The sequence below is a fragment of the Platalea leucorodia genome (assembly GCF_965183815.1).
Source record: "Platalea leucorodia genome assembly, chromosome: 5".
Classification (NCBI taxonomy): domain Eukaryota; kingdom Metazoa; phylum Chordata; class Aves; order Pelecaniformes; family Threskiornithidae; genus Platalea; species Platalea leucorodia.
Genome location: NC_138827.1, coordinates 62,218,607 through 62,245,893, shown reverse-complemented (window position 1 = coordinate 62,245,893; position 27,287 = coordinate 62,218,607). Strand labels below are relative to the sequence as shown.

Genomic DNA, 27,287 nt, shown 5'->3' with positions numbered 1-27,287 from the left:
TGCTATTACCCCCTACAGTCTCAAGAGAAGGGAATCTAGGGTATTGTCCTGACAACAGCAAAACCAGGAATGCCATCCCTTTTGTATGTCTCTATTCAGCTTCATCCTCTTTTCACTTCTCTTTATTTAGTACATTGCTAATTAAGCCAAATTTTTCTTTCTTGGATGTACGCCCTGGTATGATTTAAAAATAACCTTAATCTGGTATTTGAAATTCTAGTATTTACCTCTTCCCATAATTTCCAATATGATGTTACTGCATTCTTGGCTCAAGACGAGCTTCTGCAATGGTTTAAAACACCAGGAAAAAACTCCAGTGAGACCTCGTTCCTATTGAATTAATGATGGGACATGAGCAGAGCATGGGATATCCTCTAAACATCACAAAAAGCAGTTAATTAGTTAAGCTCTATAAAGCAAAACTAAACCTTTGGGCAGGCAGACTGTTTGTTTACCCTGTGGGGCCATCCCAAAACCAGGACATTATCTGTCATATCCAAATCCATACACCCCTCTAGCACACAGCCAGAACGCCCCTTCTCGGACTTCAATCCAAGAGAGAACGCGGGGTAAACACAAACTGCCCTCCTGCCACACAAGCCCACGCAAGCAAACAGAAACCTCCTCTCATGCACCAAGGGGCAACAAACTGCTGGAGAAGCTAAAAAAGCAAATGCTTCTATTTACGCTGATAACGTCCCTCTGACTGTTTGTCTGAAAGCAGTAGCGGCCCTGTCCTCTTGTGCATAGGCTGATGTGGCCACCCCCTTGCACACAGCTTCTGTAATATCACAAAACACCCTGCTTCAGAAACAGTATGCACTTAGTTCCTTAGCTTCTCAGGCGCTGCACCAGAATATGCAATTGCTCTCCAACATTGGATAAATATGCAGAGCTGTGTCAAATTTTTCATTTTCACATACATTAATCATCCCCAATGCCCACCTCAGCTGTACAGATCTGTACTCTTTGTACAACTTTTATTCTCTCAAAGGTGTGTATTTTCATAATGATAGTGCTCATGTACCACTTAACAGTATATTTTCATTTGGCCCTAGCCACACTTCTGAACAGTAATTTATTACTGCTTGTCGCTAGCAGCTACTGAGAGTAATACATATACTGGGTTTATTTAGTATGTTTAGTATTTCTTGCTTGACTTTTTCTTACACAGACAATACCACCGAAGCCCAGAGATTCACAAATCAAAACAGCCAAGTTTCTGGGCCTTCCAGTTGCGCTTGTTTTGCACTTCCCAGCTTTTTGTCTGCAAGATCTAGAAACTTTCATTTATTTGTTCCTTTTTAATGGAAGTGGAAAGCCTAGTGCAGTCTGCCTCCTCCGGGAGCTGCAAGTGTACAGTGAACACCTACATGGACGATGAAAACACAAGAAAAGCATGTGGGGACATCTCAGGGGCCTGCCCATGCTGGCTTTATTGCTTAACGACCTGATTCAAAACCCGTATACCAGGCTCCCACCACCCCAGAGGTAACGTGTCAGGGATGTGCATGTTATATGAGGGCAACCAGGTCCCAGCTTGCTGGACCCGATACCTGCACAATGTTTGCCATTTTGCTGGGCAATGCCACCCGCTGGGAATGGCAGCACTGACTGTGTGCTGCTGAAGTGACAGGACAGCCATCGAGAGGCCTCGTGCAAACACCGGCAGGGTGACAGCCAGGGGTTGTGCTGCAAATTAACTGCAGAGCTCTCTACCTGCGAAGTAGCATGGGTTGCTGCTGTCCCACTGCTGCACTTTAACCCTGCTGGGCGTGCAGGGAGGCACAGCGGAGATTTTAACCAGCGATGTTAAAACCAACATGTTCTGCCAGTGCTACCTGTCAACCACAAGCTAGAACAAAAACAAGAGAAACTCTTTTGCAAGGAGTTCCAGGAAATCTGGAGGCCTGTAGGGGACAAAAGCTCCCCCCGTTAATTCCCATTACAAAGAAAAATAGAAAATAAACAAAGGGAAGAAAAGCATCATTTTATTATTTGCAAGCTTAATTTTTTTACCTCAGACTTGGTAAACAAGTGTTTTGTCTTTGCCCCTGCTCGTCAGTAGATTGTAAGCTCTATGAGAGGATTTTCCAAGATGGAACTCCAGTGAGTATTTCTGCGAAAAATTAATTGTCCTTATTGCACCACCTTTCACTGCGATGAGGCATTGCCTCACCTACACCTCATTTTTCACGCGTGTAGTTAAGCTGGGTTTCCCGTCACTGAAGAGGTGCAAGGAGAACCTGTAACGCGGCCCGCGGGTGCCGGGCGGGCCTGCGCCACACGCGGGGCCGCCCACCGCGTCCCCGCTGGGGCCCGGCGAGCGGGGCCGCCACCCGCCGCCGCCCGCAGCGGGCACAGGGCGGGCTGCCCCCCTGCATCTCCCCCCGCGGCGGGCACCCCCTCCCCTCCCCACCCGGCGCCGCTGCCTGTTTGCGTGCCTTCCCCCCGTGCCGGCACCCCGCCGCCTCCCCTCCGTTCCCCGCCCCGTCCGGGCCGGCCCCTCCGGCTCCCGCCCCCCGTGCGGCGGGCGCCCAAATCCCGCCGGGCCGCCGCCGCTCGCCCCTTTCCTCCCCGCCGCCGCCAGCGCGCACCCACCGACGGCGCCATGGCCGCCCGGCAGCAGCTCGGTAACGCGGGGGCGGCGAGGCCCCGGCAGCCCGGCGTGCGCTGCCACCGCCCGCCCGCTGTGGCGGCGGCAGTGACGACCGGCCGCGGCCGTTGGAGCCGCTGGGGGAGGACGGGGGGGTGGAGAGGGGGCTGCCCTCCCGCCGGGCCCCGAAGCGGCCGTAGGGCGGGTGGGCCGGAGCCGCCGGGCCGAGGCGTATTTCCCGGCTGCCGGGCTCAGCGAAACGGGGCGGCCCCGGAAGGCGAGGGGTGGCCGGTGCCGCTCGTCTCGGAGCGGGGCCGCCGCTTCCAAGCCGGCCGTTCCCCTGCCCTGAGGCGGGGCGTGGGGGGGCGTGTGCGCTGCTTTCCCTCCCGGCTGGGTATGCCTCGGCCTCGGTCCGAGTGGTCGGCAGCCGCCGCTGTGCGGGAGAGGGGCTGGAACTCCCGGGGGTCGGGAAGGGAGGCGGGAAGGAGGGTGAGGGGGCGCCCGCCCTTGGGCCCTGAGGCAGGGGCGCGGCAGCGCCCTGCCGCCGAGGCCGGCGAGCGGGGGAAGCTTCTCCGCTGGGGGGGAGGTGGGGAAGCGTGAGGCCCTGGTGGTCAGCTCCTCCCTCCCCTCCCCAGTCACCTCGCATCAGAGAAGATTCATCAAGTCATAGACTTTATAAAGGCTTCCGTCTCTTAATCCTGTTGTTTTCTTTCTCTGTTCCACTTTTAAAACTAAAATATATGTGCTCTTCCCACCTGTTAGCTTTACTCAGTGTCTCTGACAAGACCAGCCTGGTGGAATTTGCAAGGAGTCTGAATGCTCTGGGCCTGGGTTTAATTGCCTCTGGAGGAACAGCCAAATCCCTGAGAGATGCTGGCTTGCCTGTCAGGTACAGACGCTTTCCTACACACCTCCCCCAAAAATGTTCATTTGGGTCCTGAGGTTGCTTAAATTGTTTTGTCCATCTGTGAGCAAAAATGATTGAAAACTGGTCTGAAAGCAAGTCTTCCCTTCCAAAAAAACCCCACCCCAAAAGCCCCAGAGCAAACTTCAGAACCTTGTTGGCTGACTGAGGCCAAAGAACGTTACTCTGCAGGTCAGCACACACAGAGATGTCAGGAGCGTTGTGTTGGAGATGATGACTTGTCTGCCTTCAGCCAGCTTTTTTCCCCGTGAGACAATCAATTGTCTTGAAATTCATAATCTGACCCTGGTGCTGCTCTTCACAGCCAGGCAAAAGCTGATCTTTGCCCAGTCCTGGGACAGGAAGAGTGACGTGTGTCAAGAATATGTTGAAGTTCACTGGAGATCATTTGTCACAAATAATTCTCCCAGCACAGTGGTCAGTTTTTTTCAGACAGAGCCTGTAAATGTTGTGCATCCGCTGTTTGAGAAGGGGCATGTACAGTCACCAGCTATTTTGGCCCAGGATTCTGGGGAAATTTGTTCTAGTTTCTTCCATGCCGTGATTAAAAGAACAGCTCTGGCCAAATAAAGATTGTTTCCAGTACAGTGATGAAAAATCTGTCAATTATTTGGCAGGACAGGTGACTGTCACTCCTTTTTTGCTTCCAGTGAATGCAGTGATAGGCCCCTGGGACACATCAGCATGAATACACACTGCCTCCAGAGCTCCCTGTCCTCACTGTTAGCCAGCACTTGGTCATGTCTCTCCAAGTTCTTTGCTTGGCTGTGCTGTCAGTGAAGCCTGAAGCGAAGGATGGTCACACTTCTCCTTCCCTCTCCAATTTATTTTTTGTTTACCATCATAAACAGTCACAGGGAGTGGTGAAATTTTAATTAAGGTTTTGGCTAAGCTGGGAAGAAGAGTACTGAGGTATTGCTTCTTTTGAGGATGGTCTTCCATTATCTATAAACCATGTTGACTTGGGATTTGCTTATCTTGGTTATTTCAGTGTATTTGAGAAATAACCATACTGCTTAGTTGAGTGTGACCCATGAACTTTGTTTCTTTTCATGGGAAAAGCAGTTGTTGCCTCTTTGGCATAGAGGGGGTTTGTAGTGAAATTCGTACAATTTTTTTTGTTTGGGTCACTTACTAGAAAGCAGTGTCCTTTCTGTCTTCTGTCAGATGTAGCTTTTGCATAAGATATAGAACAACATCTTGTGAAGAGTGAGAGAGCATTAAACCAGCATTTTGGCTGTTTCTACTAATCCTTCTGTACCTAGCAGCGTTTTGCTAATTAGTTGACAGATGCCAACCATAATAAAAACAGTCAGATCTATCTTAATGTAGAATGCCTCATCTCAGAACTGCTTCTCAGCCCTCTGTAAGAAGGATGCATCCTACTCTGTCACTCAGCATAGGTTTTTCCTAGCAGTTTAGTAATACACCTTCCACATGTTATGTTCTTACTGAGATACAAGATATTGAAGTTTAGAGGAATCATGGATGTGTTTTCTCTCTAAACTCCTCCTGTCATTGATGGAAATGTGGGTTTTTTTTTTTTAACAGATGGACCAAAAGAAAGCTAAGTTTATTTCCCCTCCTTTCTGCCTTCAAAACTCCTAGGTTTTAAATCTCCTTCCAGTAAAAACAACATTGCCAGCAGATCTAAATTACTGCCCTGATGTGGATAATAAACATTCAACCTATGGATTAAGTCAGTATGGCACATCTGTTATCATGCTGTGTTTTCTTGTTGAGCAGAGATGTTTCAGACCTGACAGGGTTCCCTGAGATGTTAGGTGGACGTGTGAAAACCCTTCATCCTGCAGTTCATGCTGGTATGTTTCTGCTAATATATTTTCAGTCTAAAAGAGAAATCCATGGGCAGTGAGGGTGGGAAGAAGGGGTCGACAGATGTCTTTTTTAAGCATTGTGTGGATGAACTAGGTGATGAAAATAGATTCGCTATAGCAGCGGAAGAAGTGCAAAGCATGGGGTGGAGAAGTGCATGGTGGCTGAATTACTTCCTCTGTTGCTGTGCTGGCATCTATGCAGTTAGCAGAGCTTTTCTTCCCCAGGGCTACAAGTAACAGGGCTTCTCTGTAAATGCCTTTGCAATTCTTTGCAGAGTCAATTTCAGACCTGTTCAGGCAGAGAGCTCCACTGAATTTAACCTGTGGGTGAATCTGGTGTGCAGCGTAAGGAACGTGACAGCATAGTCTTTAGCGGGTGATTTCTGCATGTCTAATCTTCCCTGTCTTCCCTTCAGCAAGGAAGATGTCTGATAATTGGTTAATCTGCACATTAACCCATCTGCTTTTTCATGTCCTGTTACAGTGCTTGAGGTCCCTCAAATTGAACCTATTGCCCATCATACTTGAGGGCTGGAGACAATCTCCTCTGACAGCCTTGGACCCAGGATTGTGCTGTTGCTTACTCTGTGCCAGCCAGTCACCTGCCTATTTCTCAGAGTTCCTAGCCCCAAGCCAGCCAGCTATGCTGCTCAGCTGGAGGCACAGCTTCTTTTGCTTCGGGTGCTTCGTAGGTTTTGAGTGTTGCTGGCTGATGAGTGGCAGGTACCCTTTTCCTCTCCATGAACTCCTTAATGACAGTTATACTGCTTTAAGGGTAGCAACTGAATGCTTATAAAGTACGTTTTTGAGGTTGCTGTTCAGCACATGGAATGGTCTAGGGTTTAGCATTGGGGAAAAAAAACTTGTTACTATGGAATTTGAACAGCCAAAGAGTCAGTAAACTGGAATAGGGTAGAGGTGTAGGGGCTGAGGACTGTTGTCTGAACTAGAATCAGAAAGTTTATGGCAGAAGCGCAGTCTGAAGAAAGAAGTTGAATTAAAAAAGTGTTTGTTGGCGATTTAGTTCTTTTTTTAATAAAGATGTACTGTTGTTTGTAACTAGGCATCTTGGCTCGCAATATTCCAGAAGATAATGCTGATATGAACAAACAGGATTTCAGCCTTGTAAGGTAAGTGTTGGGGGACATGACGCAACTCATCAGTAATCAAAAATGAACATTGGAGACCAGTCAGTACCAGTGAATGGGAGCAGTAGGGATTGTAACATCTGCACACCAGAAGATCTGCAATCTCCTTCCTTTTCCCTGTCAGGAGATACTGTGTTTTTAAAAATACAGTTCTCTACAGATGCATCTTCATCACTTGTAGTAAGAGAAAACTAAAACAAGAAAGTTACATGGTGGTTTCCACAGGGAAGAGAGGTTTTAATGTCTTCTGGTTATCTGGGAAATTTAGATACTTTACATTGAGTCAATGTTGGACGACATTACACTTCTTGCAAAGTTGAATTCAGTACTTCTGAAGCTGGCGCATTTCCCCTCAACTTGGCTCTGACTGTCTGTTAGATGACGATTCCCAATTTTGAAATACTTGCTTAGTAAATATACCCTTTGATATTTGCATAATGTTTACTGAGTTTCAACACATAAATAAAGAGTAGACATGAAAAGCGGGTCAGGAACACACAGCATTTGTACAGACAGAAAACGTACTTTCTGAGAGCCATCATGGGAGCAAGTGAGCTGCAGACAGAAGTTGAAGTAAAACAGTTTGCGCACTAACATACCAAAGTTTTTTTTCTGTTTTTGTTAGAATGTATTTACTCAGTACATTCAGTTTGGGACTATGTTTAACTAATTGGTTGTAACATCTAACTAGTAATTGTGAGTAACCAATTCTATGTCAGTGGGTAGCTCCCGGTTTAGAAATGAATGGCTGAATTGAACGTACTAAATTGCAGGTATAGCCAGGATAGGAGGTATAGTTTGACTGTGGTGATTGGGCTAGAATGCATCTTAGCTTTTAAAATTGTGTTTAAAAACTGATGTGCCTAGGATGGATGGATTTCCAGGCTGAATTTGAAAACCTGAAATTTAAAACCACAGGAATCCTCATAGACGGCTCAGCAGTGGTGGCTCTTCAGAGTACGCCGCATATTAAAGCAGGCTCTGCTGAATTGCAGGGGCAGTAGCATGCCTTTACATCGGTGACTTATAGTGCACTTGCATCTGGAGTAATAATTTGGATTTGGGTTGTCTTACAAAAAGCAGAAGAAGCTGGCCCTCAGCAGGAGGGTCTTTGCGTAGTTGCGTAAAATTTACATACCCGAGTCAAGGTAGGAAACCTTGATACTGATTATCTTGATTTCCACAGATAAAAGCATTAGCAGTGTTAAAGTCCACAGGCTCCTGATGGTTTGTGACAGGTCAGGAGCATGAATGGATTGGAGGAAAGAGGGGGTATTAGAAACAGAACAGACAATAAAAGTTATCATAGGAAAATTAGAGACATAGAGGGTTCTGAAAACCGTACTGAAAGCTGGTCGTCCCTTCCACTTGAATTTATCACACAGCATGGAAACAAAGGAATATTAAAAGTTGGACGCAAGTGTATGCATCACAGCAATTCACTGCCCATACTGGGCATGCATTGAGGTTTGATACCTTCATACATTCAGTTCAAGAGAATGAATTAATTCTCTTGGATTAAAAACATTGTTTGTGAAGGTCAAAACAGATACCTCCCTTGACTACAGTTCATGTGGCACTGGTAGGATGGGACAGGGCAAGTTATTACTTCATGCTTTCTGGAAGACAGACTGCAGCTTCTTCCAGATCAGATCAAGAAACTAATTCCGGTAAGGTTCAGTCTTACTTTGAGAGGGTAAGTCTATTCTCCTACCTGCTTTCATGTGCCACAGAGGCTTTGTGGGATCCAGGCTGTGCACTCGGGTTTCATATGCTGTTGGTGTTTTAAAAGTCCAGAAGGTGATGTGTAGGTTGTTTTCTGCTCTTGGAAAAGTTGTGGAAAATTAGTGTTTGTTTTGTTTGCAATGGACCTTGCTCTGGGTGTTTACTCTCTTACGAAAGTTGGTAGATGCCTATTTTCAGTACTGCTGAGAGCCCACTTTGAAGTCCTTTGGAATGGCTCAAGTTGTGCACCAAAAATCACTAAGCGTTTAAACACAGGCCCGCTTATTTAAAGAAACTCTTCCTTTTAAGTAGCTTCTGTAAATTGTGGTTCTATCCACTGTAACATTGTTTAATGCACAGAGTTCAGTTAAATTGTATAATGCATGTACTGTTTCACCATTGTAACATCACTTGGCCTTTGGCTGAACACCACTAACAAGTGTTTTGGAGAAAGAAGCCTTGGCTACAGGATTTTATGTTGATCCCTGATCTGAGAGACAAGACCATAAAAACACTGGTAGTACCTTGTGCATTCCAAGCCCAATTTGGCCTTTTTATTTCTCATTGAGTAACCCTGCTTTTCCCCTCAATTCTCAGAGTCGTAGTGTGTAACCTCTACCCCTTTGTGAAGACCGTATCTTCTCCGGATGTAACTGTACAAGAGGCAGTGGAAAAAATTGATATTGGTAAGTTAAAGGGAGAGCAAATCTCTTCTCCAGGCAGACCTGATGGTTCTGGCCTCTAAGTGGTCTCAGGTCTTTTCTTTTTGTTTGGTGGCCTTGCACACCTATAAAGGAAGTCCGCTAAAGAGCGCAAGAGTTCCAAGGAGTAGACTGAAAGCACAGCTGGGTAAACCTCATTGCTTTTAAGCAGACCTACAATTAAAATGGCAAGTGGCTGTTGTAACAGGCTGGCAAGCCATGCTGCATAGGTGGGCAAGCCATGCCCTGCCCAAAGGAAGAAACCTGATGTACTGTAGAAGGCTGTGCTAGGAAAGGGGAGGTGGAGCATGTTTCCTACTGAATCACGGAGAGCAGATTAAACCTCTTTTGCAGCCTCTGGCAGGGTTATAAAAATAAAAAACATGAGCTTTGGAGAGAAAAAGCTGAACCACTGAAGGTGCTCTGGGGATTGCTGAAGACTTCACTGCAGGAAGCTGTTACAAGGAAAGGGGTTGGTCTGCATATGCGGGAGAGTGGTTAGTACCTGAGTTTGGAAGCATGGATGCCTGTATAAGCAGCAATTTTGCCCTTCCTGCTAGTTATTAACCCCAAAAGGCTTGTTGTTCCTTCACTGCAGCATCTCTGCTTGGCAGCTTGTGAACAGCACAGGCACAGTTTTGTGCCATGAGGTTGGATTGGGATTGAATTTTCTTGCAGTAGTTTAGTCCAAATGATGCCCAGCAGAGCTCTCTATTAAATGTTTTATGGAGTAGTACTCACTCTGCATGTAGCAGTGCCAGCCTCTACTTCTCCTTTGCAACAGCCTAGTATCTTGTATGATTTAAAGTGTTGTAATAGCTGTGCAGGGTCAGATTTAAGGGAGAAGCATGGCATTTTACCTTACACAGAGGACCTGGGCAGGATTCATTAATATTTGCAGAGAGATTTGGGAACCTCAGTTGCTTGGCAGTGTAGAAGTAAACCTTCCTGTAGACCCCTCCCCAGCTCAGTGTCGCAGAAGATGGTGCTTAAGCGCTATGTGGAAACAGCCATCCTCTTCAGGATGTGGCTGTGCTGCTTGAAGGCATTCTTGCCCCAGTTGCTCATCGCAGCCTATGCATGACCTATTTTCTTGCCCCTGCAGCTCTGCCTGGATCTGCAAAGGCCTATCAGTGTGCACCCTCATCAGTGGATTGAGTCAAACTCACCAGCCTTGTGTGTTTTGAAGAGCACTCTTACAGTCCCTTCTCCTTGCTGGAGAGAGGGGGGCACATTCATCTGGCACAAATGATTGATTGGTGCATGTCCCCATCTTGGCCTTGGATGTGACTCTCAATTATGCCGTGTCCAGAAGGGAAGTGCTTCCTGCCTCCATCCTTCTCTTGCAGGAGGCGTTGCCTTGCTGCGGGCGGCTGCCAAGAACCATGCTCGCGTGACAGTTGTGTGCGACCCTGCAGACTACTCTGCAGTAGCTAAAGAGATGACAACATCAAGAGACAAAGACACCTCCGTGGAAACCAGGCGTCACCTTGCACTGAAGGTTGGTCGTGTTTCCTTGCAGTGAAGGGCTAGGCCAGACTCGTTTGCCTTTTGTTCTGTTCATTCACTTTAAACACCAAATCCTTTTGTAAGTTGATGTTTGTAAGTTGACAGGTGTCCCCCATTCTGTCCCCAGGCTTTCACCCACACTGCTCAGTACGATGCAGCCATCTCCGATTACTTTAGGAAAGAGTACAGCAAGGGGGTGTCCCAGCTGCCCCTGAGGTACGGCATGAATCCTCACCAGAGTCCTGCGCAGCTCTACACAATGAGATCCAAACTTCCCCTGACAGGTGAGGCCTAGGCTGTGCTGGCCAAAAAGGAGCTCTGGGAAAGGAGGTGGTTGGGTATGTCTGCCAGTTGTCCTTAAAACTGAACTACCATCCTGTATCTTAGTCCAAGGGATGGCCAGCAGTGCCTTAACAACTACTTTATTACTGAGTGGCACTAGCTTTTCAATGAAAAGGTTGAGGTGTGTGAGACAGGAAAGCTTGACTTACTGTAGCTCCATGTTCTCTGTTGGTGTAAGATGGTGTGTCCACACCAAAGACCCTTTGGGCAGATTTAAGTGGTGCACCTTCTGTTTGACATCAGATCCAGATTTTGCAAAGGAAAACCTTGTTATCCTTTTAAGATGCTTTGCTTCTTTCCATTTTCCTTATTTAGTATCTTCCCAATCTTTTTGTGTCACCATTTACTCTGTCTAGAAACCAAGCTGTTTTCTATGTTTGAATGGGTTTTGTTCTTTTTTCTTCCTTTGATGTTTTTGAGCAGAGGTTTATTACCTTAGTTTTCTAGAATGTTGCTTCTGCTAATGGTGGCAGAGGGAAGGGGTTCTAGTCTCACTCACAAGAGTTTGGGGCAGGTCTGGTGTCTCTGCCATTTTACAGGGTGTGCCACTCATCGCAGCATTGCTGCAGTGAAGGAGACCCCTGTTTTGGAGAGAAAGAAAATCTATCTACTCTTGTTCTTGAGATTGCTTTTAATGTTGGTGAAAAACAGCTCTGCCTTGTGTGCAGGCATTGTCCTGTTGAACAGACAATGAAGTTTTGTGTTGCAGAATTTCCTTATTTCAATTCTGGGATCTCACAGAAGCTTTTGCACACCTGCACTGGAAGTTGATTTGCTTGCAAGTCTGCCTCCCAATATGGCAGCAGAACACCACAGTGTTCACTTGTTCTGGCCATGGACTATTGCTAAAATCATCTTTTCCTCCTCTCTCCTGAAAGGCTCACAGTCCTGCCACGTCAGTACGAGCAGTTCTTGCAGGGCCAGGGCAAAAGGTTTGGAGAGCAGACTTTTGAGTGACCTTTACTCTTGGCATGGATTTCTGATGAAAGGACCAGATGAAGCATTTTGCTAAAAGCTTGCCCCAAATTTCATGGCTGTTAGTGGTTCTGTTGACATCAGTTAAGAGACAGCATGTGCTTGAAGTTTGGCTAGTGCCGGAGTACTTAGTTGGATCAGAGCCATAGTCGCTAGGGAGTGGGGGGTGTGCTCGTTGTGTTCTTCCCTGACAGCACTGCCTATACACCTTGGTGAAAGTCAGGCTCTGGTAGGCTCCCTGAGAAAGAGATGGCTGTTGCTCCAAATGGCTGCCAGTTGAAGAACTCAAAGAACGTAAGGGGGAATGTTCTTTTTTTGTTCCCCTTTCACAAGAGGGGAGGTGCACGGGGCCAGTGTGTGTCTTGCTCCAAGGTCATATCAGCAGCTTCTTGTAGGGAGGAGAATTGTATTGGCATCTCCTGAGCCTCAAGCCTGTGCATTCCTCACAAGTCACTGAAGCTTTTCAGGGCACTTAACCTTGCTGAGGAGCCAGGGTCATTTGACAAGAACAATTTGCAGTGATTTCAGTTCTTGGTGGGAGAAATCTGTTCTGCTTGCTGTCCAGACTCTGGGGAGTGGACTGTGCTTGCTTTAATGCATCTATTTGTGTGCTATGTTTGCAGTGGTGAATGGCTCTCCAGGGTTTATCAACCTGTGTGATGCTCTCAACGCGTGGCAGCTGGTGAAGGAACTCAAGCAGGCATTAGGCATTCCTGCTGCGGCCTCCTTCAAACATGTCAGTCCTGCAGGTGGGTGGCTCCTTGTTGCCATGCTTTTCTCTTTGAACAGACTGACTTTTGGCAGGCCCTGCCAGTGGTGTATCTCTGTCCCTTACCCTGGCCGTCTGGGGAGGTCCCAGGGGCAGGGACCAGTGAGAGGTTCTGGTTTGAGTGCCCTGGCTTGTGTTTCCCGCTAGGTGCTGCTGTTGGAATACCTCTCAGCGAAGAAGAGGCACAAGTCTGCATGGTGCATGACTTCCACAAGACCTTGACGCCCTTAGCGTCTGCCTACGCACGAAGCAGAGGTGAGAAGCCCAGGAATAAACTAGCATGTCCAAAGAGATGAGCTTAATTCTCAGGACCTGAGCAGCATGCTTAGCACTTTGCAGGCTCCTTCCCTTTGCAGTGTACTCATCTGTAGGGTTTTTCTCCATAAGGATCTGACTGACTGAGTAAATGAACTGACTGCGTGACTCTCCACGTGAGCAGACCTTGTATATTGTTTCAAAGAGGCTAAAAACATGTTGGATTCTATTTCTTGATGTATATAAAAGGCCTGTAGAGATTTTTTTAATTTAGATCTGTGTGTATATATATACAGACACATATAAATCTATGGGGTTTTGGCTAAAGGATGGATAAACAAATAGCTGTGCTGGTAGCACACTAAGCCTCCCACTGCATATGGGATGCTCAGGAATACTTAACTTGAGTAGAAATGTTTCTGCCTGGTATTTGGTGGGTGGTTTTTTTAATGCTTTTGTACTTCAGAGCTCACAAAAACGATAAAAATAAGTAAATAAAAAGTTTCCTCTGCTTAGCTGAGATACTTTGCTAATTCTCTTATTTTCCATGGCATTCTTAGAAAATCTGCACAGATTATAGAAAACAAAGCAAACTTGATAAGGGTCACATTTGCTTGTGTTCATTTTTCACCACTTCAGGGACCACCTTTGAACATTGCCCTCGGAAAACCATTGCATGATTGGTAGCAAAACAAACCTTTAGAATGGCAGGGACAGAAGCACTGACCTTGCTGAGTACTAGAGCATCTGTGATAGGAGCTGAGTGCCGTTAGTTGTTCACCTTAGCTATGCCATTAAATATAGAGAATATTTATTAAAGAAAAATTGCTCTTGGCTACATTTCTGGGTCTGGTTTCTTGCAGGAAAAGCCAGATGGGAGCATAGGCATCTAAAAGCTTTCCTTTTTTTCCAACTGTCTTCCATCTAAAATCTTTCTGTATGATCCTTGCCTCTCCTTGTCCTCTTGCCACCATGGCTACAGCAGAGCTGCTTGCAGTAATGGAGGTAGTCATTACAGAGTTAGAGTTTTGACAAATGCAGTGAAGAAGGAAGAATATCTGAACTATGGGAATATTTAAAGGTGCATGTGTTTGAGGTAGGATTTTTCATCCTTGTTGCCCTTATATGGCCTTTTTTTTTTTTTTTTGCTGTGGGATTAAATTATTAGATCTCATTGAAATTGACTGGATTGTAGGAGCAAAGACTTTTCTTTGTATTGTGCTATAGTTTAATAAGTTACTAAAAATATGATTTTGCAGGTGCTGATCGGATGTCATCTTTTGGTGACTTCATTGCCCTATCTGATATCTGCGATGCGGCTACTGCCAAGATTATTTCTAGAGAGGTTAGTTAAACAGCAGCAAATCATTTGAGTGCAAAAAGGAGAATCATGCTAGATGGAGTTATTGGTTTGTAACAGCTGTTCTGTTTGAATTTGACCCTTTTTACTGAAGACTATTTATTGGTCCGTTTGTGTAATTCGGTATCTGGAGTGCAGAATTTACACCTATCTTTTGATGCATTTTTCTTCCTACCAGTTAAAACCTGGCTGTGTAGGAGAGCCTGTGAAATAGCAGTGCTTGAAATGCTGCTTTCCAAGAGATGATTGCAAGCCTCTGCCTCTGAGTAGGCCTCCGGAAATGAACCCTGATTACACTGTCGCAAGTACCTGGTTGAATGGCTGTAATCGGAACAATAGCGGACCTCAGAGCTGATGGCCAGCCTCTTGCCCAAGGCAGGAGTGTGGATGTAGATTGCTACTTGCCAGTTGATACAAGCTATGCGTAGGCTCAGCCACTTTCCAGGCTGCACTTTTTACTTTGCTGGATTAAACGTTAACTCCATAGCTGACTGCATTGCACAAGTCACTAGTTTAAATACAGAGTTAAACAGCTGGGAGTTAATGCTTCACCAAACACGTTCTTCCCATTATACGTTGCTTACAATTTTTCTGAGAGGGGGAAGGCACAATGCAAGGGGCTGTCTTGTACATTTGAGACTTCTTTTCAAACAAGTGAAACAGCAGGTTTGACTGATTATGAGGATAACATTTGGTACACTATTACTTAAAAACAAAAAACCACCACCCACATTGTAGGATAAGAATGTGAAAGGTGTATAACGCTTCATGGCGCTGATGAATGTAAACTCTTCTCAGTTTCAATGCTCTTAACAGCTCTTTTGCCAATATTTTTGTCTTATCAGGAGCGTCACTGTTGAAATAAGGGTTTTGTTTTGTTTTGTTTTTCAAGCCATGTTTACCGTTAGGACTGAGAAGTGGGGATGTTGTGCATGAGCTGTTTCCCCCTGGAGGGGGATATTAGTTATTAGTTCCACTCTGCTTAAAGTGATGGTGGGGTATTTTTTACTAACTCCTGCCAAGAGCTTATAGTGCTCTGTTGTTTTCTGTTTCCAGGACTGAAACTGGTATTGTAGTAGTGCCTTTGGTATTGTATGGCACATATAGACCCTGAGAGGTGTGCCTTCAGTGCCTTTCTGGAAATGGCAGGTGGCGCTTTCAGTATTAGCCCCTCTTTTTTTTTTTTTTTTTTTTTCCACGTGGACGCTGAAATTGTGTGTGTTGCAGGTATCTGATGGTGTGGTAGCTCCTGGCTATGAGGAAGAAGCTCTCAAAATCCTTGCCAAAAAGAAGAATGGTGGTTACTGTGTCCTCCAGGTTTGTATTCCTGCTCCAGTGTAACCCTCTACTGCTTTTCCTGTACCTGCTTTTCACAGACATTAGTGTCCAAATAGCTTGGGGGCTGATCCAGGTGCCCCTGCAGCGCATGGAAGCGTTTCCTCTGGGTCTTTGGGGATTCCTGTATGAGCTAGAATTCCACCAGCAGTGTTGTGGTCACGTTTTAGCGTATAGTCCTAGAGCAGAGTATTTTCATAATGCCTGCCTTGGCTTTCAAAGTGATGGGGATTTAAAGTAATTAAATCTATGAACCAGCAAGAGTACTTCAAAGAAAGAGAATTTCTGGGGTCTCTTTCCACTCTCTGCCAGCTTTCCTCTCACTTTTGCTGAATTTGTTTCCTCCCTGAATTCTTTTTATCTAAGATACAGTGCCTCAATGATGATGTGAGTCTTGGCAGTGAGAAGCATGTCTAGTATATCACTGGGGGAAGCATCGTCTGGGCATGTGGTATTTGTAGAGCAGTCTTTAGGACAGTCAGTGATGAAGGTAGCAGCACAGCAGGGTTTCGACCTGGGATGATGCATCTTTACATACTGCAACCAGGATGCTTGTCAAGGAACATTAATATAGTGTGGTCAAGTCAGTGTCAGGTTGCCTTCCTAGTTCCTGCAGTGATTGTTGGGGCTTCAAAATCATCCGGTTTTGGTGAACGTGACTAACGGATTACACAATGCTGTCAGAGCAGCCAAACAGGTCCTATTTCTGCCTGACTCTGAGAGACAAATGAGCAGAGAACTTTACTATAACATTACAAAAAGAAAATCCAAGGCTTAGCTGAAGCTGCAATTGTGGTGTTACTACCAGGGGAGCTGTAGAAGATGGCTCAGGAGCTTCAGGCAAGAAGGAATGAAATTGCAGACAATCTTGGCAGATGATTACCTCCTGAATTCAATTAGCTTTGCAAGGATGAGGTCGTATTGGTTAAGCCTGTATCTTCAGGGTCTGTCTGCAGAGGGATGCTAAGGAAAGTTGCTCTGAACAAATTTAAATGGATTAGGGAAACCACATAAAGCATGCGCACGCTCCTATTTAGAGCTGATAGCCTTAATCCCGTTTACTTCATGTCTCGATAACCTGAACTGGGACTACCAAATTTCTAAATAAGCCCATGCGTGGGGAGACCTGAATGCAGTTTAACAGTTCCGTTTAACTTTACCCCTTACGCTGGTGTAAATTAACTGTGCTGCGTGCTTGTTTGGAGATGTGCCCCAAGAGAGTGCATCTCTGGAAATAATCGTGTTTGATGTTTTCTTTAATGTCAAAGAGGGCTGGGAGTTATACCTTGAGGCATGTATGAAGCAACTCAAAATATTTCTACCTTCCTGTGGAAGACGGGAAGACTCTTTTTGTGCAGATGTTTTTCCCTTTCTGTGAAAGACTAGAAGCAGATTTTTGTGGCTCGGGACTTGGACATTTGTATATAAGCATCTATACTGCATTACCTCTCTTTGCCCTGTAAATGTCACTTCCTGCTGTTGAGACCTTGCTACTCCAGTTAATTCTCATTACTTCTGATGATTAGACATTGTTTTCTATAAGCAGTTAACTTCTTCTAGATTCTATCAGATAATGTGTTTTAACCTATGCTATTACTGGACGTTGGCTTTGAATTGCTCTAAGTGTTTTATTGGCCTATCCTTTGCCTTTTAGATGGATCCCCATTATGAGCCAGATGACAATGAGATTCGAACCCTCTATGGCTTGCATCTCATGCAGAAGAGGAACAATGCAGTCATCGACCGGTCATTGTTCAAGAACATTGTTACAAAGAATAAAAACGTAAGTGTCAGAAGATAAATGGGCTGAAAGACTGGTGGAATGAACTGGTGTGCTTTCATCAAGGAAGTCATCACTGTTCTATTTTAAGAGCTCTTAAAATATTTTAATGAGATATTTTAACTGGCTTTCAACAGAACAATGCAGCAAACTTTCTGGACCAAATGTACTTGGGTAAATCAGGGTAGTTTGCCTTTGTTTTGATTCCTTGCATAAATAAGAGGAGCTAGACCTTGCCCTTTATCTCCCACTACCAAAATATTTGTATTTGTTATAAATAAGAAGCTACCATGTGTAATTTCTTATGGTGAGACAGCAATGTGCTAAGGATCCATCGTGAGCTCATTCTGACTCACTGTTTACTTCTCCCTTTTGTGTACAGCGTGTTGTATAAACTCTGGCCCTGCTGATATTGCTCATCATTTAAAGTTCACATCATCAGAAAGTTATCAGTTATTTCTTTGTCTTGTTCTCATTATAAAACAGATGTTAATGAGCACAAGATTAGTCATGGGCTCAGAAGCAAGTTCAGACATTGAGGTAATAAAAATAATTTTAATAAATTAGTAATGGAACAGACTTAAAAATAATACTTAATGCAGAAATTGGGAGCTATTATTATCATTGTGGTCCTGTGTGTACTTAAGCATGTGCTTAGCTTTTTGCCTATGAGCACATCTGATGACAGTGAGCAAATACAGAAGACACTGCAGGCTTAGGGCCAGTGGTAGGGCCCTCTTGACCTGGTAAGGTTGAGTCTTATCCATATGAGCTATGAGAATAGCTGCCACACCAATCATTTACAGTTTTTAATCTGAACAAAATTTGCTGGTAATTGAACAAAACAGGATATTTTAGTTATCTTGTTTTCCCTCTTTGTGATACAGTACTTGTGATGGCTTTGGGGGTTTGCAGATCCCTAGCTAGTTGGCTAGTCATGGTTGTTAGGATGGGCCATTGACAACCGCGTTTTGTTTCAGCTGCCTGAGTCTGCTGTCCGAGACCTGATTGTTGCCAGCATCGCTGTCAAATACACCCAGTCCAATTCGGTTTGCTACGCCAAGGATGGGCAGGTAACCAAATCAGACAGCTCTGTGGAGCGTGCTTTCACAACCAAGATGGTCAGAGAGTGCTTTTGTCAGGCTTGAGTTTTAAAATCATTTAGCATACAGGAAGCTATTAAACAGGTACAGATGAACTGCACTGAGACAGTGCCATGCAGAACAGTAGTTAAACCGGTTTCTCAAGAGGCTGCTTCAAAACCTCGGTGTAGTTTTGTCATGATAATGACAGGGCTGGCTCTTTCAATGATGGGGTTGGAAAAGCTCTTATGTGCTTCTGCAAGTTTGACCTTGAGTCATTTCTTTCTAACTACTCTGTCCTTTTATATCATTTTTGAGGGCATGTACACATATGTTGTACTCTGTATAGAGCCTTAGGACATGACTAGTTTTCACAGCTGGATTCTGACTGTCCAAATGCTTCTTAGTTTTATTTTCATTTTTTATATATATGCGAGATGGGATGTGCTTTCTTTTTTCCCTTTGGGGCATTCTCCCTGATTTTTTTTAAAAGCTTATGATGGATGTTGGGATTTACAGGGGTGTTATCAAATGTGTAGTTGAGATATGAATCTTGAATTTAAAAAAAAAAAAATCCTTTCTTTCCACACTATCTCTAGGTATTTAGCTTAAATTAGTTATCCAAAAGTTGTTATAAATGTATTAAAAATTGTATTTTTGCCCAGCGGCTCATTCTCATAATGCTGTTGTTTAGCTGGTTCTCTGCGCTCCATAGTAACTTTTCCATAGGCCTGGATTATTTAAAAAAAATACAGAAAAAAAAGACAAAGAATGTTTTTTATCTTGACCTTTGGTACATCATAAATCAGCAAAATGGACCAAACAGTCTACCCTACAGGTACAGACTGTGAACGAACTGCAGTGCTGTCCTTTTTGCATTGGTACTCATCTGCATTTGTTAGATTGTTGTTACAGCCTGAAAACATTGCAGCGTGCTCTCTCAGTACTTTCTGAGGTCATGTGCTGTATGGTTCTTGAAAACATGTCTCTGGAGATGTGGTATTTTTCTTTTATTCAGCTTTGGGGTTTTTTTTTCTTGCTTTTAAATGGTCCTCCGTACTCAAGAGTGTTAGTTCTTGTAGCCCCAGAACAAAGGTGTCACTATCTTTGCTCCTTTTCCCTTATTACCGCAACAATTTCCCCAGTGCTTTTGCAAGTCTGGACTTAATGTGGTGCTGCAGATGTTTCTGAAATGTGTGTGGTAATGCATGTACCATATGGAAGGGAGAAGGCATGAGGGAGGACTGAAAAGCACTGTGGGCAGGCAGGGATTGAACTAGCCTGGCTTCAGTGATGTCTTGCATATTTGCAGGCATATATTTTAATCAAATATAAATGTGCTTTGTCTTGGTTTGTTGTATATGTGACAGGGAAGGCCAAGATCAGAGGTCTGTATACTGCACTAAGAAATAAGTGACTTTTTTAACAGTAAAGATCAGCAGCCATTACAATCACTTACTCAGGGAGGTGGTGAATCTATGTTGGGTTCTTCAAATCAAAGCTTAATGTCTTCCTTAAGAGACTCATCACAGTCCAAATGCAGAAACAGCAGTGCGGCATGCTGTAGGTAGTGATGGAGGAGATCAGATAGGAGCTCCCTTCTGGTTTTAAAATCTCTAAAGGCTTCCTGAGACTGTTAAGTATTGAGACCATTGTTCTTAAGGTACAGATGGGGAAGGAAATAAGGCGCGCTGAAACCCAGCCTTACCAAGATAGTAATCAGCTCAGATACTTCTTGGTGATGCTGTGCAGAACTAACTCTGGTCATATCACCTACCAAGACGTAACATCAGATGTGTACAGGAATATTTGGGTGCAAACCAAAAAATAGCACAAATCAAGAACCAGGGACGGAAGGTAACTTCCAGATTGTTACACTGAAAATGCTTTTCCAGGATCTGACTTGGTTTGGGTTACGTGAGCCAAGCCTGGGAAGCCCAGCTTGCTTTTGGTTCCATTGCTTTTGGTTTTCCCAGGGTTACTTCAGCCTTACAGCATCCCTGATGCCTACAAAGACTCTTGTGTATCAGACATCCAGAACTTTTTGGACAGCTTGGCTTCGTTGGGTTTGTGAGTGGATTGGCCACTCCAGCAAGGGCTGGTGCTTGTGTTAATAAGTTCTAGGAAAGCAGGGAGTGGGAGGAAGCATTTATGGACTTGAGTGTCACTTAATTTGCAGGAAGCCAGCTGCCACTAATTGCAGTAAACACTTTCACTTGTTTTGTCTGACTTTCAGCACCATGGAAGCCAGTCTGTAACATGTTGATTTACACTTTCTTTAATGATACCATCATGTTTTAAATTAGCATTTTAAAATTATTCTCTTTCTTTATTCTCTGCACAGTGGGATAAAACAAACCTGTTGATTTACCTTACTGTTTTCCACTGATGGCGCAGACATTTGTCAGTAACTTCGTTGTTTGCTTGTCTTCCCAATTGTGAAGTCCTTTATTTGATTTTTCTAATTCCAAATATATTTAGGGTTTCTGTTTTCACTCATTATTCAGGGTAAACCTGAGTAAATCCAGGCCAATCTGGATCATTTTGCAAGGATCCTTTGGGCATTACCCATCTCATCTACTCCATGCTTTTGCGCAGTATTCCAGCCATGGGGCATGTTTGGCTCTCCTGCGAGCCAAAGCGTTTTGGTCAAGTAGCTCTCAATTTTCACCCAAGCTTTTTTTTTATTAAGTGATTTTTCTGCTCACCCTGTATTACTGTCTCCTTTCGCTCCTTACACTTAATAGGCTCTGCTTAAGCACTTTTTGATTCCCAGGAGATTAAACTCTGAAAGAAGCGTAATTAATTTTTGTGTAGAAAATAGGCAGAAAATAGAGGGGGAAGGATTCCTTTGTGGAGGATTTTGAGGTTTCAGCTGTGTTTTCGTCTGGGAGAAAGCCAACATTTGAGGAAGGGAGAGATGAAGTGTAGGAAGAAGGATTTTCACTTCACATGAAGTGAAAAAGGCAGAGAATAAGTACATTCAGACAGGCCAGTGTGAAGAGAGATTCAGGAACAAGTCTATAGTTTGCATTAAGCAGAAGCTCAACCTTCTGATTTCTCCTCTTTAGACCAGAAATTCCAGGCTAGACTGAAGAAATCTTCCCCAGCAGTGTTGCATCAAAGCACATTTTTCTACAGAAAAGAATTTCGCTTTCTCTGTTCTGTTCTGTTGCAGAGAATATCTCTGTAGATTTCAGCGTGCCTACAGAGAGTTTACAGGACACATCACTTTGTTTAACTGAAGTACAAGGTTCTTGCCATTTTGAAGTCGTTGAATACAAGCCAAAGTTCAGTTATGCATTTTCTGACGAAATTTAGGTCACAAAAAATGTAAAATACATTGAGTAGCTCATACAGAAAAGGAAAACACTCTTTTTGAGAAGGGTGATTGGGTGCTGCCAGGTAGAGCTTGATTTCTAATGTGTGCCCATGAAGGAGCCGTGTGTGTTTGGGGCTGCATTGGCCTGGAAGCACTTTCTCCGGTACCATTGCCCTTGCCAGCTGAAGGCCGGGGCTTGCAGCAGACTAGCCAGTTCCATCACAGGAGTGCAAGGCTACAGCCCACACGTACGTGATGAAGATGAGGCACCATTCTGGCTGGGAAAGGGTGGAGAGGTCATGGCACTTCTCGCACATGACATCACTTTTTTTTTTTTTTTTTTTTAGAAACTTGGGAATGTTCCATGGTATTTTGGCCCCTGCTACCAACAGTCTGTCCAGTACTCTCTACCATCTGCATCCCCAGCTAAAATTTCTGCCTTAGCCTAGCCTGGCTTGCTAGGGCCGCTCTTAAGGGCTGGGTGACAGTTAATGGCATGCAGCATATGACAGTGTTAAGCCCTCTCCTTTGTCCAGGGAGAGAGGATAAACCTCTGTGGAAGAGATGATATATCTACACGCAGCTGGCATTGAGCTCCCTTAAGATGCAGGGTCCCCTGCAAGTTTGAAGGTTAAACAGGGTGGACGTGAGAGCAGAGGTTGGACATGAGGAGTGTTTGGGGGGGAGGGCGGGTGTCACTAAGCCATGAGAAACTTTGCCTCTATTTAGTATTTATGATAGTATTAATATCCTTGCGGGTTTATTAAGCACTGATGACTTCAGTTATAGCTGAGCAGATGATATTAGATAGCAGCCCAAGTCTTTCATTTGCTCCTTGGGGGAATAGTATCCAGCAGGATGTTTTATGGTTCTGGTAAGAGGTGAAGTCACTGTGTCTTGATGAATGAGAAGACAAATGATTCATTCCTTTGAGGGCAGCCTTTGACTTATAGCTTTACCATCTGTTTCAGTCTGAGCCGGAAACTCTGAGGCATTGGCCAGAACCGCTAGCCTCAAGACAGTGTCCCTGGAGCAGTCCCCCATGCGAACAGTCTGGTGAACAGTTCAGCTGTGGCTTCATAGGAGGAGGAAATTATGGGAGGGAGACTTGTTTTCCATCAGTTCTCTGGTTTGAAATGGCAGGAGCTCTCTTTGGAAAGGAGGACACAGCTCTGAAAGCCATGGAGGAAAGTTACCAGCCCGAGTTTGACAGCCATGGTGGCTAGGTCTGGCCTTTGTGTGCCTGGCATACTGTCATGGCAGAGGCAAAGCTGAGGGACAGCAGACAGTCTGGAGCCCAGGAGACCTCAGCTCAGTCCCTTGCGCTTGCCAGTTGTGACAGCAGGCAGACCATATCCGCAGGGTTTTTTCTGCCAGTGTCCAGTAACCAAGATGTCTCCAGCCACATTCAATTTTCAGTGGTGTCAGCACCTAAGAGTTGCCTTTGTCTCCAGTGCAACTTTGCACCAGCCCAGATGGGATGCAAGAGCTTGTTTGCGTCGTGCATTGAACTGTGACAAATAGCTTCTAGAGTTACCTGACCACCAGACTCCAGAGTCTCTACCTATTTTAATCTATAGTGTACCTGAAAAAATTGACAGAGGTTGAAGGTGTCTGATGAGAACTCCAAAGAAAGTGGTCTGAAAAAAGCAAATGGAAACCATATTTTCATAGAAGCTTCCTTGAGGAAAAAAATCACCTTTTGGACTTTGCTTCCAGAAGCACTAGGTCTGTTTGATATCAAGCACAACTGCTGCTGCCCATATTTAATAGCACTTTTTAAAATCCTGGACTCTCTGGCAGATGGCAGAGAAGGAAATGTGTTGGTAGCTCCAGGGCCTTGATAATTCATGCAATGTAGTGGTCCCACTGGCCAGCCTTCCTGATTGAGCAGTATATTTACTTTCTTATCAGCCTTGACAGACAAACTGCCCTGTAATCCACCACATATCACAGTTGATCTGTTTGAGCTGTGTATGCCTGGCCCACCAGGAAAGATTATGGTGTTTGGATGACCCAGGCTCAGGCTTTAATCCTCTAACCAAAGTGCCCTTTCCAAGAACAGGTAGGCAGCCTACCACCTCTTAGCAGTCACATTTGTTTCTATAACCAACAGGACTTTGGTTTGCCTTAAACAAAAATCATAATTGTATCACTCTCCTGAGGTTAATGGTTTGACTCAGATGACTGGGGTTATTTAGAAAGATGAAAGAATGTAGTGTCCTCAGAGTGACTGACAGCTCAGTGGAGCCACGGAAGTTAGCAGTGCAGAGAACTGTCCCTGTAACCAATTTACAGGATTGGGGATGCAGGTATTTTCAAAGTTTTCCTTGCTAATTACCTAAACTCTTTTTCTGCTTCAGTGAGGAGCAGGTAATTTCTTTCCTAATGGCTTGGCTGGAATGCAGCTCTGATTGTGATCTCTGTGCAGCAAGGCGTGATTGTGCTTTGTATATGTATGCTTCAGGTCATAGGTATTGGAGCCGGCCAGCAGTCCCGGATCCACTGCACGCGTCTGGCTGGTGACAAGGCAAACAACTGGTGGCTCCGGCACCACCCACGCGTGCTCTCCATGAAGTTCAAAGCGGGTGTGAAGAGAGCAGAGATCTCTAACGCCATTGATCAGTATGTCACTGGGACAATTGGTGAGGTAAGGGCTGGCTGAAAGGTTTCCCTGGAGAGTCCAGCTTCTGTGAAAGAAAGCTGGAACTACTGCTTGAAATACCAGCTGTGGGTGCTAGGATCTAGCAAGGCTTCCTGATACCTAGGCCTTTTCTCCTCCACCTCAGTTTTTCTTCCAGTCCCAGAAAAAACAAGTCCTTTCATAGGTCACTTCTGAGTTGGTCAGACGGTTTCCTCTGGCATAAAATGATGCCCTTACCATTTCCACCTTCTGCCTATACTGAGCTCTTCCTGTGCTGGCTCCATGCTGAGGAGACATTTGTAAGGATTCAGGCAAGTCCTTACACAGGACAAAGTCTTAAATTTGTAAGGACTTCAGGCAAGAGAGGGCTTGGTTGGTTACCACTTTTGGAACTGGTCAGCCTTTATAAAGGTAGTGATCTCTGTAAGGACAACGGATGCCAGCCACCTTTGACTCTGTGAGAGTCACTGAGTTCCCTTGGTGCCTCTGAAGGTCCGTAGCCAGCCAACAGGAAGCTATAGATACTAGGCTTTGGGTGTTTTGACTATGGCTTGAAACGTCCACAGATACGCTCTACAAGAAGCCTCCATGCTGGCTGTTGAACTGTCAGAGCCAGAGGTGATGGGTGCACTTGCAGGATTTGGTCTTTACGTAGTACTTAAGCCCGGCTTGAGCTTTGTGCCTGGGTGTCAGTAATAGATGATCCCAAAGAGCTGGGGGATCAAGAGGCCAGGGCCCAGTATGGTGACTTCCCCAAGGTCATTTAACGGCCCAGTGGCAAAGTGTCCCGATTCGCCCCTCTGGTACTGCACCTGCTGCCCCAGGTGCTGGAACCTGCCCTGCGCTTTGGTGTGCAGCTTGGTTTCATCTGATAGTTCCCCCCAGCAGTAAGGAAGGATTAAAGCTACAGTTAATGTTTCAACTCTCACTGCCCTGTCAGGGCAGCTATCCTTCCCTTCTCACATGGTGCTGTTTGCTTGTGTGGCATTTTGGATTCTCAGAATCCCTCTGCCCTCCCTGTTGCAAGCAATGGTGAGACAAGAAAATAGTATGTCCTTTTTAAGCGTCGAAAGCCAAGAGCTGGACTGGGGACCTCATGAATCATCTCTGTGAGCGGTTGCTTGTTTAAGGGGGTAAGAACTGGAGCAGTTGCTCTTTCAGAACGTGAATCATAAACCAAGCTGCTGTTTGTCATGTGTTAGGTCATCTACCAGATCCTGTTTGCGTGTGCTGGCATTTACACAGAGCAGCATACCGCAGGCAGGCCAGGCAGAGCATCTTGGAATTAAAGGGGGGGAGAAGGAATCCCTCAAGCCCTGGGGTGAGGAGGAAGAAGGAAAAGAGTTAAAAGGATGCAAAAAGAGCCGATGGCGGTAATGTGTTCTCGCCATCGCTTGGGATTTAAAAATCCCTGGTGTGAAGCTCCCAGCAGCAGAGCTGTGGGAGCAGAAAGCACGGCTGAGCTGGGTGTCAGAGGGATGCCGTCATCACTCATCCTTATGTGCTCCTGGCGGGGCGCTGCCAAGAGCCCGTGCTTTGGGGCTGAGCTGGCGCTTTTTGTTTTCGCAGGATGAAGACCTGGTGAAATGGCAGGCGATGTTTGAAGAGGTGCCTGCGCAGTTAACGGAAGCGGAGAAGAAGCAGTGGATTGCCAAGCTGACTGCTGTCTCTCTTAGCTCCGATGCGTTCTTCCCTTTTAGGGATAACGTTGACAGAGCTAAACGGGTAAGCTCATGGCAGGGCCAGGATGTCAGGGTGACTCCAAGGAAACGTTTGCTCGCCTGGGCTTTTTGTTTGAATTTTGTGCAGACTGCTGAGGAATATCTCTGCTCTGCACTGTTGGCTAGAAGAGCGCATCCTGGGAAGGATGTTTCTCGTGGTTACTGGTCTCACGTGGATAGTAACTATCCAGCCATTGCTCAGTTTGTTGATTTGGGCTGAATAGAGGATTAAAGTTTATTAAACTGTTTAAGAATATCAAGACAAGGCCTATTGCTTCCAGAGGGACCATTTTACACTTATTTCTGACCTGTGGAGGGAACTGACTGCTCACAGGAGGAATTCCCCTGTGAATGGCTTTGGGTGATGGAAGCCTTTGTTTGTTCAACACAGTATCGTGGGATGTGGATGAAGGACTGGGGCTGCCAGCTCCTTTTCAGGGGGATTTTGGTTTTCCGTCCTCTAATCCTTCCACTTACCTCTGTCTTTGTTCAGAGCGGAGTACAGTTCATCGCTGCCCCATCTGGTTCGGCTGCCGACGAGGTTGTGATCGAAGCTTGCAATGAGCTGGGGATAACTCTCATTCACACCAATCTTCGGCTGTTTCATCACTGAGTTTGCCGTGGGCTGTTGTGGTCCCTCTTTGGTCACAGTCTCACCAGCAGCAGTGTCTGGAATATCACCAGCTTAATTGGGAGGCACCTGCAGTCTGTGCTTAGTAATGTTTGTAACATCTGTAAATGCGATCTTTCCCTGTGTTAACCGAGATTGAAGGTGCAAGAAGTTGGCCTCCAATGTAGAAAATACGTCTCTCTTGCAAATAAACATATGATTCTTAGCTATATGGAGTCTGTAGTCTTGTGTCATTCAAATATGGTGTCCTCAGGAAAAAGGTTTATTTTTGAGGTAAATTTTATGGTCCAGAATTTACTAATTCATTACAAGGCCTATGGAATGGTCTGAAAGCCTGGCTTGTGCCCAGCTTCTCAATGAACTGGTAAAAATCTGTGTTGTAAACTGAACTGAGCTGCTTTGGGTTTTGTTGGGGTTTTTGGTGTGTGGGTTTTTTGGTTTGGTGGGTGTTTTGGTGTGGTGGGGTTTTTTTTGTTTTGTTTTTGTTTTTTTGTTTGAATCAGCGGGTAGTTTTCTCCGGGCACTTCTAATTCATTATCCCCTTCCCCTGTGAGGAGAGGGGAGCGGGTCCTTTGTGCAAGGCAATCTCGGGTTCCCTGCTCTGAATCCTGCCCTAGACAGCAGTGTCG

General features: G+C 45.2%; 1 protein-coding gene across 1 annotated transcript; it reads left to right on the top strand.

The window, feature by feature from the left end:
• Window positions 1-2,501: 2,501 nt before the first annotated feature.
• ATIC (5-aminoimidazole-4-carboxamide ribonucleotide formyltransferase/IMP cyclohydrolase) lies at window positions 2,502-26,792 on the top strand. The gene is made up of 16 exons (XM_082313235.1): window positions 2,502-2,633; window positions 3,359-3,485; window positions 5,268-5,344; window positions 6,423-6,489; window positions 8,830-8,918; window positions 10,283-10,434; window positions 10,570-10,726; window positions 12,383-12,508; window positions 12,676-12,783; window positions 14,043-14,128; window positions 15,371-15,460; window positions 17,133-17,261; window positions 18,239-18,331; window positions 24,130-24,312; window positions 25,876-26,031; window positions 26,521-26,792. Exons 1-16 carry the CDS (start codon window positions 2,612-2,614, stop codon window positions 26,638-26,640), a joined length of 1,782 nt encoding a protein of 593 aa, XP_082169361.1. The 5' UTR covers window positions 2,502-2,611; the 3' UTR covers window positions 26,641-26,792.
• The last annotated feature ends 495 nt before the right edge of the window (window positions 26,793-27,287 follow it).

Excerpts from the sequence above, each read along its gene's own strand:
- ATIC (XM_082313235.1), top strand. The coding sequence starts at position 2,612 with ATGGCCGCCCGGCAGCAGCTCG. Across the intron at positions 12,784-14,042 it reads TGCCTACGCACGAAGCAGAG|GTGCTGATCGGATGTCATCT; the intron begins GTGAGAAGCCCA and ends ATGATTTTGCAG. Across the intron at positions 14,129-15,370 it reads CCAAGATTATTTCTAGAGAG|GTATCTGATGGTGTGGTAGC; the intron begins GTTAGTTAAACA and ends TGTGTGTTGCAG.